The sequence below is a fragment of the Rutilus rutilus genome (genome assembly GCF_951802725.1).
Source record: "Rutilus rutilus genome assembly, chromosome: 20".
NCBI lineage: Eukaryota > Metazoa > Chordata > Actinopteri > Cypriniformes > Leuciscidae > Rutilus > Rutilus rutilus.
Window position 1 is genome coordinate 1,335,001 of NC_140225.1, and position 17,500 is coordinate 1,352,500.

General features: G+C 37.1%; 1 protein-coding gene across 1 annotated transcript in view; it reads left to right on the forward strand.

Annotated features, from left to right (window-relative positions):
• Nucleotides 1–11,457, forward strand: part of adgra1b (adhesion G protein-coupled receptor A1b) — a 152,203-nt gene extending 140,746 nt beyond the window's left edge. The window contains exons 18-19 of the mRNA XM_084390772.1: nt 72–167; nt 9,887–11,457. Coding sequence (XP_084246898.1) covers nt 72–167; nt 9,887–11,015 — 1,225 coding nt within the window. The 3' untranslated portion in view covers nt 11,016–11,457. The remainder of the gene's footprint in view (nt 1–71; nt 168–9,886) is intronic.
• The last annotated feature ends 6,043 nt before the right edge of the window (nt 11,458–17,500 follow it).

The window sequence follows — 17,500 nt, forward strand, 5'->3', positions numbered from 1 at the left end:
AATCAGACGCTGTGTTCTCAGCTTCAGCATGAAGAACGAGTGAATACGAGTGTGTTTGTGTGTGTCTGCAGGTTTTATCTGATCAGTGGAGGAGTTCCCTTCATCATATGTGGGATCACAGCAGCGATCAGCATGGAGAACTACGGGAGTGGAGAGCAGACGCCGGTGTGAGTATAGAGGACTTGGTCTTCATTACATGTTTATCGTGTTCAGTGTCAGTTGTATGTGTTAAAGTCCGCATGAAAGGGAAGTTGTGCTGGTCTTTTCTCGTATATCCCAGTGAAACGCTTCTTTAACGAGAACAAATGTGGGCGGGGCTTGATTTTGTCCGTGGGGAATTGATTGGATGGTTGTGGTTTGCTATTGGCTGATCTCATATGAGTGACAGGTGGTCCCGCCCACATCATCAGAGAGAGAAGAGATGCTGCAAGAGGAACTTATTCTGATTTAAGATTGTTAAAGCTACAAAATGTAAAAAAAAATAATGACGTATGAGACTAGCAGTGAGCGAGATCAACATTAGAATAACATACTGATCATATTCTAACATTTCATCATGTTGAGCTGTATAACATTGATTAGTTTTATGTACATTTGCTCACCTGTCTAATAAAGCTCATGCAAGAGCGGCGTCTCTGTCAAGTGGAAGTTAGCCGCGGACGCTAGCTCTCGCCATCTCGAAAACGCCACGCTGATATTGATCCTTGTTTTAGTTCTCCTTCTGTCCCAAAGTCTGCTTGCCATGATCCATAATGTCTGAACGAAACAACAACAGCATAAGCGTGCGCTAGACGTAACGCAGTTGTCCACGTCTGTCGCCATGGTTACTATGGCAGTACGAGCGGAAACCAGGGATAACACGGATATTACGTCATTGACAGGCGACAAGTGAACAGGGACGAGCCATTATTTAAAATTGGACTTTCCCTGAAATTAAAAATCTTTGGGAACTTTTGGGATATTGTAAGGACACAACAGCAGGAAATATATCACACTGTGCAAGTGATTTTTGGATATTTTATTACCCAAATCGGTAACACTTTATAATAACTGCACGCTATTAATCATTAGTTAAGCATTAATGAACAGTTAATTCATCATTTATAAAGCATTAATAGACACTTACACTTTCTAAGTGATCTTATGAATCAATGACAACACCTAAATAACTGGTTTTTAAATAATGCAATACTACAATAAATTGATCATTAATAAATTATGAAAATACAATTATTAAACACATTATAGATATGCTTATAAATCAAGAAAAAAGCATTTATAGCTGTATTTATAAACTGCTTATTAATGTCTATTAATGCTTTATAAATGATGAATTAACATACTAATGCTCAACTGATGATTAATAGTGTGCAGTTATTATAAAGTGTTACCCAAAAATCGTACATATTGTAGCTTTAAAACAATAATGATGTGCACCGATAAATGAGGAGCTCTTTTCCAAAATGCTATAAATATGTTTAAATAGTTTTCAGGAAAAAAAATTTTTTTACCTAGACCCACACATTTTGTGAATATTCAATTTATGCGTCGAAGCGTAGCCAAATGTGTCGTCCTAGTTTTTGATACGCGCCGATGCACGCAATACTATGCGTTGTCAGTGGGGGCGACATTGCAAGTATTGTACATTAATTCAAGTATATTATGTTTACAGAAGAAGGTTTGAATACAATGGCGGGCGAAGAGGAAAAATTATGCGAGTTTATACGTATACATCCGCATTTATATGACAGTTCATCTCAATTACACCCCAATAAAAAAGCGTTGGAAAAAAATGCCTGGAGAGAGGTTGCAACCGCGATGGGAAAGACGGTAGATAAGGTGAAAACGGACTGGAAAAGTGCCCGTGACAAATTTACTAGGGCACACAAAAAGTGGAAGGTGGCGTGCAGAAGTGGTGCGGGGCAGCTAAGTTTCGGCTACCCAAAAGTATTGACTCAACTTAGCTGGTTGAGTGAATTCATAAAGCATAGGACTACAGTCTCAAATGTTTCTCTACTACCCCCTGTTGCGTGAGCGGTGTATTGCATTTCACGCATCGGCCGTGACGCTTGCGTCTGCTTGTGTCTACTGTTTAGACTATGAAAGGGAGCGCGTCGCTCGCGTTGCTTGCTCGCGTTGACTATGTAACAGCCCTAAAGACGCGTTTACGCGCATCTGGAGGTCCTGCGGGGCGAATGAGGCGTTTAGCGCGGCGCGGACACGCGAATGAGGCGAATTGAGCGTCTGGTGCGATACGCGCGAGTGATTTGAGGGTGAGGGTGAGGGTGAGGGTGAGGGTGAGGGTGAGGGTGAGGGTGAGGGTGAGAGAGAGAGAGAGAGAGAGAGAGAGCGAGAGAGAGAGAATTCTGATTAGTCCAGAGGATGTATCGCGTTTAGGCTAAAAATAGGTTCGGCACTTATCACGGTTTGGAAAGGAATCTTGCAGGACATTTTAAACAAGGAAACATAACGATTTGGCATGCAACTGTAAGGGTGGAATTCCTGCAGTGGTTCAAGCTGCAAGAACTGCCGAATGACTAAAGAAACGTTATTGGCAAGATGGTAGAAAACTGCACATTTCTAGTCTTTAACCACCCACTGCCACTTATACCAACGACGGAAATAAGTGCAGTTACAATAGCTAAATATGTGGGAGAGCGTTGCTATAGATAGTGACAATATTGTATTGCAATATGTAGCACTTCAAAGTCAATATCAAATCAAAACTAGTTAGCACATTAGTTGCAATTGAAAAGGTTTAATGACAAAATATGGTTATGGTTACACTTAAAATAGTTACAAAATATATGTATGAAATGATGATAACTTATATTATTAAATGTACCCAGCATATATGAAAAATGTTACCTGAGAGAGAGAGAGAGAGAGAGAGAGAGAGAGAGAGAGAGAGAGAGAGAGAGAGAGAGAGAGAGAGAGAGAGAGAGAGAGAGAGAGAGAGAGAGAGAGAGAGAGAGAGAGAGAGAGAGAGAGAGAGAGAGAGAGAGAGAGAGAGAGAGAGAGAGAGAGAGAGAGAGAGAATTTTTTTTGAATTTGACAATCCTTTTATTACAAAAATATCATGGCAAAAAAATATTCACAAAAACAAATCACATATTTTTCGATTTGATAAAAAAATCTTACTTCAACACTTCTGAGATAACCAGTTCATTATCAACTAATGAACACAGCACATTATCACAGCACCACTCAATTTCAAAAATATTCAATGTACTCATCAGTTTATAAAAATTAAACTCAATTACAAGTCGTGATTTTACCATTTTTTTAAAAGCTGTTACAAGTTCTTGTTCTCCTTTCTGTTCAATTTTATTTCTCCTAGTTATGTAAATGGCTAATTTTGCAATACCAACAATAAAATTAAGCAACTGACATTTGTATTTTTTCTTAATGGTATACATACAACCAAGAATAAAATCCTGCTTCGTAAAACATACCTCAAAAGATTCAAAAAGAAACTCCAGAAGACTAAACAAAAACGGAAGTCTGTTACAAAACATAAAACAATGAAACACAGTTTCCCTTTCACTGCAAAAAGGACAATCCTCACTTACATTTGGGTTCAACATTGCCACAAAAGAGTTAACTGCTATAGCGCCATGGAGTATCCTCCATTGAAGATCACCAACTCTTTTAGGTAACGGAGGTTTGTACAAAATCCTCCACACTGGTTTTGTTTTTTCAGTGATCTCTAAAATGTCTCTCCAAACAGTATCACTTCTATTTAACCATTTAATATTCGTCACTTTAACAATACTTCTATACAATGCTTTCCCTTTAACTTCAAAGAAATCAATTTGCACATCAATTTCCTTCTTCAACATGGGATTAATGTCATTAAATGAAGAAAGATCAGGTACAATACTTATATCTGGGAAAAAATCTTCACAATCTGGAAATATACATTTCTTATTGTACTCATCAAGTAAAACTCTTTCTTGTACATTCAAAGCCCCCTGCAGTTTATCTAAAAACCGTTTAATGTATCGTGCAGATTTTACCTTTAAAAAGGCTGAAACTGCTTCTACATCATTAAAATCAGACCCGGCCTTATTTATAATGTGTTTCAACTGTAGAGATCCACTTCTATACAACAAAACCTTAAGACCTGGTATTTCGTCACCAGATACATCGAAACGTGCTCCGCACACAATGGGCTCTTCGAGTAGCCAGTACAGGGACATTAAAGGTTCCATCCATTGAGGCTTAAACAGACTCCATATTTTAAAGAGACTTCGATAGAAGGCAGGAACTCCTCTAAAATCTAATTTTTTAGAGTCCATTAAAAACAACACATTGTCCAGGCCAAGTCCACTTATTCTTCGCAAAATGCATTGAGCCACTGGTCTCCATACCAGTCTTTCAGATCCTAGAATTAACTTCTGCAAAAACTGAAGACGATAAGCAGCACATCTACTTGACAAATGCACTAGACCTTGGCCTCCATCTTCTTTAGCCAGAAACAAAACGCTTTGAGGGATCCAATGCAAATTGTCCCAGAAAAAGTTCACTGTTTCTGTTTGAATGTTTGCTAAGAGACCAACCGGAGGGTCGACGCATGCAAGTCTATGCCACAGGGAAGAAGCCGCAAGATTGTTGATAATGAGTGTGCGTCCTTTAAAAGACAACTGAGGAAGCAGCCATTTCCATTTTTTCAAACGTCCAGTTACTTTATCTGCCATTCCTTCCCAGTTCTTCTGCATAAAGGCTTCATTGCCTAAGAAAACACCAAGATACTTTAGCCCATCTTTTTTCCATAATAAGCCTCCTGGTAGAATGGGATTTCCTCCTTCCCATTTTCCAATCAATAAAGCATCACTTTTCCCCCAATTTACAATTGCTGATGAAATATCCTTAAAATCATTAACAATCTGTCGTAACATTTCAACATCATCATCATCATTTATAAAAGCAATTACATCATCAGCATATGCAGATAAATGGAAAGCATTATTACACTGTGGCAATGTTAAACCCTTTAACTTATTTCTTAACATGGACAACAGTGGTTCTATAGCCAGCACATATAATAGCCCAGACATGGCACAACCTTGCCGAACCCCTCTCTGTACATTAAAGGGAGCACACAAACTACCATTAATTTTAATAACACTCTCAATGTCACAATACATTGTTTTAATCATATCAATAAATCGTGAATTAAAACCAAAAACTTCTAAAGTATGCCACAAATAAAGGTGTTCAACCCGATCAAATGCCTTCTCTTGGTCTAGAGAAATAAGGCCAATGTTTACACCAAACAGCTTTGAAACTTCTAAAACATCTCTGATTAAAGTTATATTATCAAAAATCGATCTATTTGGTATACAATATGTTTGATCGTAGTGTATCACCTTCCCTATTATTTTACTCAATCTTGTAGCTAATGTCTTAGACAAGATTTTATACTCTGAACACAGGAGAGAAACAGGCCTCCAATTTTTTATATTCTGAAGATCACCTTTTTTGGGCAATAAAGTGATAACTGCCCTTCTGCAGCTAAGGGGAAGAAAACCATTAGTAAGGCTTTCATCAAACACCACTAAGAGATCTTCTCTTAAAACGGGCCAGAAAGTTTTATAAAATTCAATGGGTAACCCATCAATCCCGGGAGATTTCCCATTCTCCATGCCCATCATTGCTGTATAAAGTTCTTGCTCTGTCAGAGGTAGTTGCAAACTCTCATTGCTCTCTTCATCAAGTTTTGGCAGACCTTCAAAAAAACTACTAATAGTCATCTTTTCATTTATCAGATCAGCTGTATACAATTTCTTATAAAACTGCACAGCAACTTCTCTTATCTCAGAAGTTTTAGTTAATTCCTGTCCTGTATCAGAGACCAAGGAATGAATTATTCTGCTTTGACTATTTTTTTTCTCCATACTGAAGAAAAATTTAGAAGGTGCATCCATTTGTGTGATATTCTGGAAACGTGAGCGAACCAGCGCTCCCTGTGCCTTAATGTCCAACAGGTTTGCCAATAAAGTTTTCTTTGATGTCAGAGCTTCAATGTGTTCTTTTTTGCCTGTAGATGCAGACAAACTGTACAAATCAACTATCTCAGTCTCTAGAGTCTTCAATGATCGAGTTATTTCTCTTGTAACATTAAGAGTGTATTGCTGGCAAAAGTTTTTGATTTGTATTTTCCCGCAATCCCACCACTGTTGCAGAGAGCTATATAAATACTTTTGCTGCTTAAAAACATCCCAAAAAAAAACAAAAGAATCTTTGAAATGTTTATCATCAAGCAAAGATGTATTAAAATGCCAATAGGCACTGCTTGACTTCACACAACTTACTAAAACAGAACAAAGAACTGCACTGTGATCTGAAAATCCTACAGGATTAATTTGACAAAATTTGAAAATATTGAGCTGGTGCTTAAAGGTGTAAAACCGATCAAGACGTGCCAAAGACAACGAATTATCTTTACAATGAACCCATGTATATTGCCTTAATTTTTTATGCATTTTTCTCCATACATCACAGAGATCAAAAGTTTGAACGAGTTGTTTAATAACTCTTTGAGATGCACCATGCGGTTCTAAATGATTTCGGTCTACTTTATCATTCTCAGTACAGTTAAAATCTCCCCCTAAAACTAAGAAATCATCTGTACTTAGGCTTTTCAAAGTAGTGTTGACTAAATTTAAGAACAAAACTCTTTCCACTCCACTATTAGGAGCATAGATATTTAAAAAAACCATAACAATTTTTTCAAATTTAACAATAACTTTTAAAAAGCGACCTTTTTCAATTTCAACAGATTCAAAAGATACTGGAGTCATATTTTTAGAAAATAAAACTGCAACCCCTCCACTTACAGAGGATTTGTGACTAAGAAAAAGTTGACCTTCCCACTCTCTTTTCCAGTCCACCTCATTTCTTTGATCACTATGCGTTTCTTGTATAAACATGACATCAACAGACTTCTGATTAATATATTCATACAACATCATCCTTTTACGAACATCTCTAGCTCCATTTAAATTGAGAGTTCCAATTTTTAGCTGACTCATAGTTTTATTTAGGTTCAGCAAGAAACTCAGATGGGAAAAGACAGAGATTATGGTAAAAAAAAACAAGCTTAGGGATTTAAACCATGGCATTCTTATCATCTCTAGGATTTTGTTTTTTTAACTTGTTGACAAATTTCCGTAAACGATACACTTCAAGATCTACGAAAGCCCCTTCTTTTATCAAATATCTGGTGTCCTTCACAAATTGTGCACTATTAGGAAAATAATCCTCAATTTGCACGCCTTTTAACCCTTTCGTTTCCTGAAGAAAAACACGAATGTCTTCAGCTTTGTACAAAACATTTACTGCTTCATTTTGAGAACAAGCAGAAAACTCAGAACAAACAGAAACGCAAGAGTCAGAATCATCATCGTCAGAAGCTATGATTTCATCTTCAGCAGCGTCAGTTATTTTGATTTGCTTACTGGTTTTATCATTTCGACTCTTTCTTCTTTTAATTGGTGTTTTGAAAGTTGATTCAACTTCCATATCCAATCCACAGTCATTCAATCTCAGATCTTCCTTTACAATATCTCGGTCTTGTTCTACAATCACAGAAGATAATGTACTCAACCCCAGCGCGTTCTCTGCTGCCACGGACTCCGCCACAACACCTCCATCATCAACAACAGTAGAAAGCACCGCCCGCGCCTCCGCGCTGTTCACTGCCTCGAGCGGCTCGGTCGGTGTATTCGCGGGATTCACCGCTGCGCTGGTTTCGGGCGCGCTAGATTCATCAACAGCGCTCCCCCTTTTACCTGCATTAATCTGCTCTGTGTTCGTGTTCATTTTATCAGGACAATTACGACTAAGATGTCCGATTTTAGAACAACCAAAACATTTCATCGTCGTATCGGATGATGCAAAAACAGCATAATCAAAGCCTTCTATTTTAAATTTAAAAACCAGGTCAAGTTCATCCTCGCCATTCTTCAGAATCATAAACACCTGTCTCCTAAAGGACACGAGATGTTTCACTAAAGGCGATTTACATCCAAGCGGAATTTTTTTGATAGGAGAAACTATCTTTCCATATCGTGACAATTCCTGCACAATCATCTCATCTTTCACAAACGGAGGGACGTTTGAAATCATTATTTTCTTGGCGGGAGTGCTCAGAGGAAACACCGGCGTGAGCGAACCTTTGATTACAACACCATTTTGCACTATTTCGTTCGCCTTCTCAATAGTGCTAAAGAAAAGCACAAACGCATTATTCATTCGCGAAGCGGACACAATGTTTTCATGACCCACAACGTCTCCTACAGCCAAACAAACATCTTCCACGTTAGCGTTTGAATCAATTTTTACTCCATGACGCCGAGTTAAATTTTCAAAAGCCATTGTGTTTGGAATCGCCATGCTTCCCAGCAAAAATGCTGGAAGCAGACTATCCTCACAAAAACAATAAACAAAACAACAACGAAAAATACAGACAAAACACTTACAAGAAAAAAAGGAAAAAGTTTGGAAAAAGCACTCTTACCAGCCACAGTCGGCAAACCACTCACATCCACACTCACCACGCTCCGCCCACTCACTCCCAGCATGCACTCGAGAGAGAGAGAGAGAGAGAGGGAGAGAGAGAGAGAGAGAGAAAAGAGGAGGCAAAAGGAGAGAGCCCCAAGAATAAGAAGAGAGCCCCCAAGAAAGGGACCCAGAGAAGAAGAGAGCCAGAGCATCAAAGAGACAGAGCAACAGTTTCGATCTTGTTTTATCCTTTCCTTGACCATGTGACTAAAACCCAAATGTGAGACATTCAAACTGACCAATCAGATAATTACACTTCCACCACTGTACTAAAGGTGTGACAATTCATCGACCCCCCAAAGTACAAACATTTGGCCTGCATGCCTAGATCACTATCAGCCCCTCTTACCCCTTTTCCACCAAGGCAGAGCTGGTGCTGGTTCGGAGCCAGAGCCTAGTTTCAAATCGGTTCTTTGTTTTTCCACCGCCAAAGCACCAGCTCCGAACCAGTAAAACTGGTTCTTAAGTAGCACCAAATCATTGCAGGGTCTAGAACGGAGCCAAGAAAGAACCGCTTGCGTCAGAGGCTGGGGGCGGGGTTACCGTGGCCAACAAGACTGAAGAGAAACTTGTGACCGCCATTTTCAAATAGCAGCTAATCGAGCTAACAGCAGCTAAACACAATGGACGCGATCTAAAATATAAATCTAAGGCTAACGTCAGCATCTTATTGTTAGAAATAAATGTTATGTACATGCCGTTACTCTCGCTTGTAATCTCCGTCTGTACAAATAATGGCGAGCCGCGCGAACACGTTGGATCCGCCGTGTTTGGATGCCGATGTAGGTCCGCAAAGCCATGAACATCAATAGCAAAGCAACGTGCGCCATTGTTGATGATGTGTTTGTGTTTGGCGCCGCCGCGCTAACGTTGCTGAAAAGATTAGACGTAGCTGTGACGTAAGACCTGGCTCTGCGTTGGCTCTTTTAGCCTGTGGAAAAGCAAACCGGTTCTTTGGAGGCTCGTCAGTCGAACCAACTCCGAACCGGCACTAGCTCTAGCTCCGAACCAGCACCTGGTTCTTGTTGGTGGAAAAGGGGTATCTGTGCCTTAGGAACTCCAAATGGTCATTGTCTCTGAAAGAGGGGGTAGAAAAACAGTCAAGCAAATATCTTTGTTCATTTAAAATATCTTGGATTATTTTAAATTCTACACAACATTGATGGAGCAGTGAATAGGTTCAGTACACTGCAAAATGACATGACAAACTCTTTTTTTATGGCGTTTATCGCATTTTGGAAAAGAGCTCTTCAAATCATTTGTAGTAAACACTGCAATATTGCATAAAAAAATAAGCATTTTGATTTTGTGTTTGCAGTTGTTGGATGGCGTGGGAACCCAGTCTAGGAGCGTTTTACGGTCCGGTGGCCTTCATCCTCCTGGTGACCTGCGTCTACTTCATCTTCACCTTCATCCAGCTACGCAAACACCCGGAGAAGAAGTACGAGCTGAAGCCCGTGAGCGAAGAGCAACAGAGGCTGGCCGACGTCCACCAGAACGAGCCGAGAGCCGAACCCGGTCAGTGTCACGGCGGATGCCCGGGTCTCATCAACCCCTCGACGCTAGCTAACGAACACTCGTTTAAAGCTCAGCTGAGGACGACGGCCTTCACGCTGTTCTTGTTCCTCACCACGTGGACATTCGGTGCTCTCGCGGTCACACAGGGTCACTTTCTAGATATGATCTTCAGCTGCTTGTACGGGGCGTTTTCCGTCACGCTCGGGTTATTCGTGCTAATTCACCATTGCGCGAAACGTGACGACGTGTGGCATTGCTGGTGCGCGTGTTGTCCGGGACGCCGCTTGAACGCTAACAACAAAGCGTGTCACGCACACAAATCCAACGTGAACGGAGACATGCGACACTGCCATTCGGATTCAGTGTGTCCGGGGAAATCGATTCTGAGCCATTCGCATTGTGCGTGCCAGAATCACAATCACGTGACTTGCTTGATGCCGGTGTCGCCGTGTTGCGCCGCGCTTCAGCTTCTCGATGACGAAAACACGCCTCACGTGCTTCTCCACGCCGATCCCGAAGGATACCGACCCGCCGTGCATCTGCACCGCTGCGTGAAGCCCGTCAGGACTAAAGCGAGACGCACACGAGAACTAGCTTTTCGGATTCCCTCGGATGGCGCTAGTGCTAGCGCGCATAGCTCGCGCGCTAACTCCCCGCACGACCACATCTGCCACCTCGCTCACGACTCCTGCCATCATCATCATCACCATCACGTGTGCTGCGCTAAAGACGAGCTCCTGAACGAGACGTTTCTGTGCGGCTGCGGGAAGACGGCGGAGGACGATCTGCATCACGCACACATCGAGCTTCACGCTCGCACACACTCGCTGGCCAATCAGAACGGGCTCCTCAAGGGGAACGCGCTGTACCCCCCGGACGGCACGGGGAATATACGCACCGGACCCTGGAGGAACGAAACTACCGTGTAGTTCCAGGGATGGATCCCACTCTAGGATTTAAGAAAGGAACTTTTTTTTTTAGTACCATCACAAGTTTCGTTAGCGGTTTTCCTGCGCTGTTCGTTGTACAGGATGTTAGCGTCGGCTCCGCGGAACAACGGAAAACAGGGGCCTCGTTTATAAAGACGCGCAAAGAATGATCCTAAATGTGAACGTTTGCGGAAGTTATTTACTAAGCTAAATGTTTTTGTTTATTTTTACAGTTGTAAATGTGTGTATATATATATATATATTTGAAATTATGAATAAGTACAATGATACTATATGAATTATTAATAAGTACAATGATACTAACTGTGATTATAGGACGGTTTATGAAATGTTCCTATAAACAATTTATAATGGTCCATATGCACAAAAGAAAAAATCCTTAATTTTTTTAAATATATATTTTAGATTTTCACGTAAATGTATGTGTATGAGTTAGAAGATTCTTATAAAGATTCGTTTTTTCAGGAAATAATTAATTCGCTATCACAAATCAGTTAAAAATGTTGCTCATTTGAGCATATATAATAATATAAATGCTTATTTATATTCCCTAATTTTTATTTATTTTTTTACATATTTTTTTTTAGATTTTCACATATATGTATATATACATGTGTAAAAAAATAAATCTTAGAAATATTTTTATTTTTCAGGAAATAATCAATTAATTAATTAATCACAAATCAGTTAAAAATGTTGCTCATTTGATCATATAATAATATAAATGCTTATTTATATTCCCTATTTTTTTACATACTTTTTAGATTTTCACATATGTATATATACTTGTACATGTATGTGTAAAAAAAATCGTATAAATATAATTTTTTCAAATCAGTTAAAATGTTGCTCATTTGAGCATATATTAATATAAATGCTTATCATGATTGCCTATTTATCTTTGTATTTTCATATTGTTGTATTGTTTTGATTACTGCTCAGTTTCTGCCTTCATAAATCCTGATTTGTTCCTCACTTTTGGCATTTAAGCTCAGCTCTGTGCGTTTGATAACGAGGCCCCTGGTTTCACTGCAGCATCAGAGTCGGTGCGCGTGTTCACACTGCAGTTTAATCCGGAGTCACTTCACTTATTGGAGTTTAATGTGGTTCTTACTTACAGAAGTGGCAAACAAATGTGTTTCTGTGCAGCCTGTACATGAACATTGTGTTCCCAGCTGGTGCATTTATCACTACAGGTAATGTGTGTGTGTGTGTGTGTGTGTGCGCAAACGCAACCGAGTTTATGTGATGAAAAGAAGCATTTCAAAGGATTTTGCCATATATTTATTTTCATAGATGTATTGAGAGTCCCTCGAATGTCTGAATCATTTCTGAGAAAAACATCCAAATACATGAAAAGTCACCAGCAATTTTAAAGCACTCATAGTCCATCAGCTCAACATGTTTAATATATACTGTGAATATCAACTAGCGAAAACTTAGTAATACACAAACGAGTCCTGCTTCTGTCTTTCTTCTGTTCTGCCGGTGAAATCTGCCACGTAATCAGACGAAGACGCTTCGTTCCAGATCCTAGTGAGCTGCCTATCTAGACAGCATTTTGAGGGAACCTAAACATAAGGCAACATCATATGTATACTGTACATTAAAAAATGCCTCCAAGATGACGAGCGAAATGTAGATTCTAACTTTTTCTTTCAAGACTAAAAAGTATTGATGTAAAACACTCTATTTTCCCATTATGTGTGTGTGATGTGTGTTTTTATGATTATTACAGTACTGTGTCTGCTTAGAAACTTACTAATTCAGACTCTATTTTGTGAAAAATATTGAGGCTTAAATTGAAGATTTATCTATTTGAATTTGCAGTTTTAACATGAACTAATAAACTTGACGTGATGCATATTTGTCAGATTTCTGTAATAGCACTAATAAACTGAATGTGTTTTAAATACACAATAACCAGGTTTATATATTTATCATCAATAAATCCAAATTTGCTTCAATCTCATACATCGTAACTGGCTGAAGATCGCGTGGTACACAGCCAATCAAAGTTTAACCATCTTTTTATCTGAAGAAATGTAAACAGATTTATTCTGATTCTAAGCCATTTAAATTAATGCATTTTGAAATATGATCATTTAATAAAGATGCAGATATTTCGTAATAACTATTCCATGTTTTTTTTATTACAGAAATCTGACCTGTTTTAATGCATGACTGACAAATATGAATCACATTAAGTTTATTAGTTCGTTAAATCTGTGGGAAACGCTTTACGTAAAGCTTTTATGTATAATGCATTATAAAGGTATTCATAATGTATGCTATAATGCATCTAATTGTAACCAAAGTTAAAATGCATTATAATATTTGCTGATTCCTTGTCAAATATGAAATTGGTTTTAACGCATTATACTTCCTAAAGGCGTATTCAATTAATAGATAAGTATAACTGTGGTTACTGTTATTCATGAGATTATGCAATGCATTATAAGGTGCAATAAAAGGCATAATTAATGCATTCAAAAATGTTGAGGATGCATGATATATAAAGGCTTTAAGTAAAGTGTTGTCAAACGTGTATAATCCAAATTGCATATGCAATGCAAATGCATAAATGTTGAGTTTCTGAGTCAGATCCGTGACGTATGAGCTTTCAGATGTGAAGTGGCTCACTGGGTTCTGGAGCGTCTCTCGTTCTGTTACAGATCTGTGCTGATTCTTTACTGTTTCTATGGTGAATCACTGTTCTGTCGTCAAGGAGACGTTGTTTGTGCAAGAACATCATCATTGTGGCACTAGAAGGAGAAATGACAGTAATCTGATGCTTGTGTTTGATTGGTGAACGTCACAGACTGAGGAAGAGGAACTGCTGGATCATTCATTCACACGCTCTTCATCATCATCTGATGTCTGTCGAGAACATATCCTGGTCATGTTTCTATGGAAGCGTGTTTCCGCTGATGAATCAATCATAAATAATAAAGGTAATTGAGACATTGTTTTTTTTTTTCGTGTTTTTTTTCTTCTCATAATTGCGAGTTTCTCAAAATTCGAATATTTTTCTAATAATTGCGAGTTTATATCTCAAAGTCCTGACCTTTTTTTCTCACAATTCTGACTTTTTTCTAGTAATTGCGAGATTCTATCACAAAATTCTGTCGTTTTTTCCCCACAATTCTAACTTTTTTTCACGCAATTCTAAGTTTTGTCTCACAGTTCTGCCGTTTTATCTCACAATTCACAATTCTGACTTTTTTTTTCTTGCAATTCAGATTTTTTTCTCATTGCGAGTTTCTCAAAATTCTAATATTTTTCTCATTGTGAGTTTATATCTCAAAATTCTGACTTTTTTACTCAATTCTGACTTTTTTTCTAGGAATTGCAGGTTTTATCTCAAAATTCTGACTTTTTTCCTCACAATTCTGACTTTTTTCCGCAATTTTCACTTTTTTTTTATAGTGAAGTGAGTTTATATCACAATTCTGAGGAAATAAAGTCATATAAACTCACAATTGCAAGAAAGTCAGAATTGTAAGGTAAAAAGTCACAAATCTGAGAATTACTTTTGAGATAATTTTGAGATAGTCGCAATTACCTTTTTAATTTTTTATTCCATGGTGGAAACAAGCTTCTATATTTCCCCCCAAAATCAAAAGAAAAAAATCAATAAAGTTATTATATTATATTAAAAATATTTTTAAAAATTAAACTAGAAAATTATATTTTCATTAAAGAAAATTAAGCCTATTTTAAGATGTATTCCTTTTATTTATTATTATTTATTTTTATTTTTTGCATTGTGATGGGAAATGTTTTTAACTGCCATGACATTACTTTTTCTTTTTTTCTTTATGAATTTAAATGTGACCTGGACATGTTTTTTTTTTTTTTGAGATTTTCCAATTTACTTTTAAATTTGATTTTCAGATGGAAAGGTTTCCTCTTGAGGAAGAGCAACAGGTTTGGCAGTATTTAATGCACCGCTTGACAGAAAAGCATAAAAGAGGGTTTAATTTCACGCGTTCCTGTTTCCATGCACCGCAGATTGAGATAATAAATATTGAGAGATATTTAAATGAAGAGATGTGTGTGGATGTGGAAGGTTTTTCTGATGGTTTATTGCTCAGTATCTGAGTTCATGCGTTTGATTTGTACAGTATGTTGTTTTAATGCATTTGTCCGTCATTGTTACTGCAGGATTGTGGATTTACACTGTGAGATTTGCTGGAGAGAGTTCAGAAGCTGCTGTAATGACAGACAAACTACAATTATAACTCAATCCTGTAGAACTGTATGTCTGCACTCCTTTTATTCTTCAGATGTTTGACTTTTAACAGCAGATTTTTACACTCAGTCTTGCCTCAAATATCAAATTATTCAATGCAAGAGGTTGCACTCTCTTAAAGTTAGAGTTTATGTCTATGCATTTCCAAAAAATGTCCAATATTTCATCAGCTGAACGTGATTTCTCTGTCCCGTAAGCTTCATTTTCATATCTTTCACATTAAACATGCCATCTACTGAATAATGTCCATAATTAAGAGTTAAATTATGCTCTGTGATGTCGAACTTGTGGCCAGAATAGAGTTTGATTTGCTCTGAAGCAAGAAAATCATCCAGATCTATAATTAAGCAGCGTAACTGCGTCCTATTTTTGTGGAGACCGTGATACACTATCATTCAAAAGTTTGAGATTAATAAATAAGGAATGTGATAAATTGATCAAAAGTGACAGTAAAGATATTTGTTACATGTAAACCGAATATATTTCACATTTTTACTGTATTTTTTAATAAATAAATGCTTGTGTCTTGGTGAGCAGAAAAGACTTCTTTCATAAAAAATGCCATTGATTCAAACTTTTGACTTTTGTGTATTCACAAACACATTAGAATTTCAGATTTTAAAGGGTTTTTCAGCCCAAAAGTGTATTTTAATCCGGTTTGTGGAGATGCAGATGAAAGATGTGTTGGAGGAGAAAGCATTTCGTGTGAGTAAATGATGATGGACATGAATCAGCATAAATGTATTTTCCAGCATATAATGCATGTATTCAGTTGTGTGTGTGTGTGTGTGTGTGTGTTTTCAGACTCGCTCCAGGAGATCTTGCTCACGTGTCGTTCTCTGATCGTCTCAAATCTCGCTCTGTTTGACAGGCGTGAAATCCCTGAATACAAAACCCCAGAATAGATCAATCTCCTGCCAAAAACAAACTTTTCCAGGCAGATATACAGGGAGAGAGTGTGTGTGTGTGTGTGTGGTGTCTCTCCGAGTCAGTGTTGTGTGTAATTAGCTCTTATTTAATTAAAAAGGTCTTGAAAGGTTGGACTGTGAGGAAGAGTTTAGAGCCGCTGGTTCACATGATGAAGATCTCGAGTCCAGACCGTGTTCATCAGTGCGATATAAACCCGTGTGTCTAAAGATTGATCAATCCCACCTTTAATGAGAAGCTTTATTATCATTTCATTCTCGGGTTTAGTTACACGCACTTTCCACAAATAGGGTATGGGTATGTCCTTTTTATTTTATTTATTTAAATGTATTTATTTCAATTTCATTATTTGTTTTAGTCCAATAGGCTATTCATTGCTGCCATTTTATTTTATTTTTTGTTAATTTAATTCAACTTCATTATTGGTTTTAGTTGTGGGCATTTTCCACAAATAGGGTATAAATTAATGCTTTATTTGTTTGTTTGTTTGTTTGTTTATTGCTTTTTAGTTATTGGTACTTTCCACAAATAGGGTATAAATAGGTTTGTCCTTTTTATTTTATTTATTTAAATTTATTTATTTAATTCAATTTCATTATTTGTTTTAGTCCAAAAGGCTATTCATTGCTGCCATTTTTTTTTATTTTTTTTATTAATTTAATAAAATTTCATGATTGGTTTTAGTCCACAAATAGGGTATCAATTAGTGTCCTTTTTATTTAATTTTTTATTAATTTGATTTAATTTCATGATTGGTTTTAGTCCAAATAATAGGGTAGGCCTATACATTAGTGTCCTTTTATTTTATATTTAATTCAATTTCATGATTGTTTTTAGTCCAAAAATAGGGTATAAATTAGTCTTTTTAATATTTATATATTTTATTTCATTATTTTAGTCCACAAATAGGGTAAAAGTGAGTGTCATTTTATTTTTTACATTTTTATTTTGTATTTATTTAATTCAACTTCATTATTGGTTTTAGTTGTGGGCATTTTCCACAAATAGGGTATAAATTAATGCTTTATTTGTTTGTTTGTTTATTGCTTTTTAGTTATTGGTACTTTCCACAAATAGGGTATAAATAGGTATGTCCTTTTTATTTTATTTATTTAAATGTATTTATTTAATTCAATTTCATTATTTGTTTTAGTCCAATATAGGCTATTCATTGCTGCCATTTTTTATTTTTTATTAATTTAATTAAATTTCATGATTGGATTTAGTCCACAAATAGGGTATAAATTAGTGTCCTTTTATTTAATTTTTTTATTAATTTAAT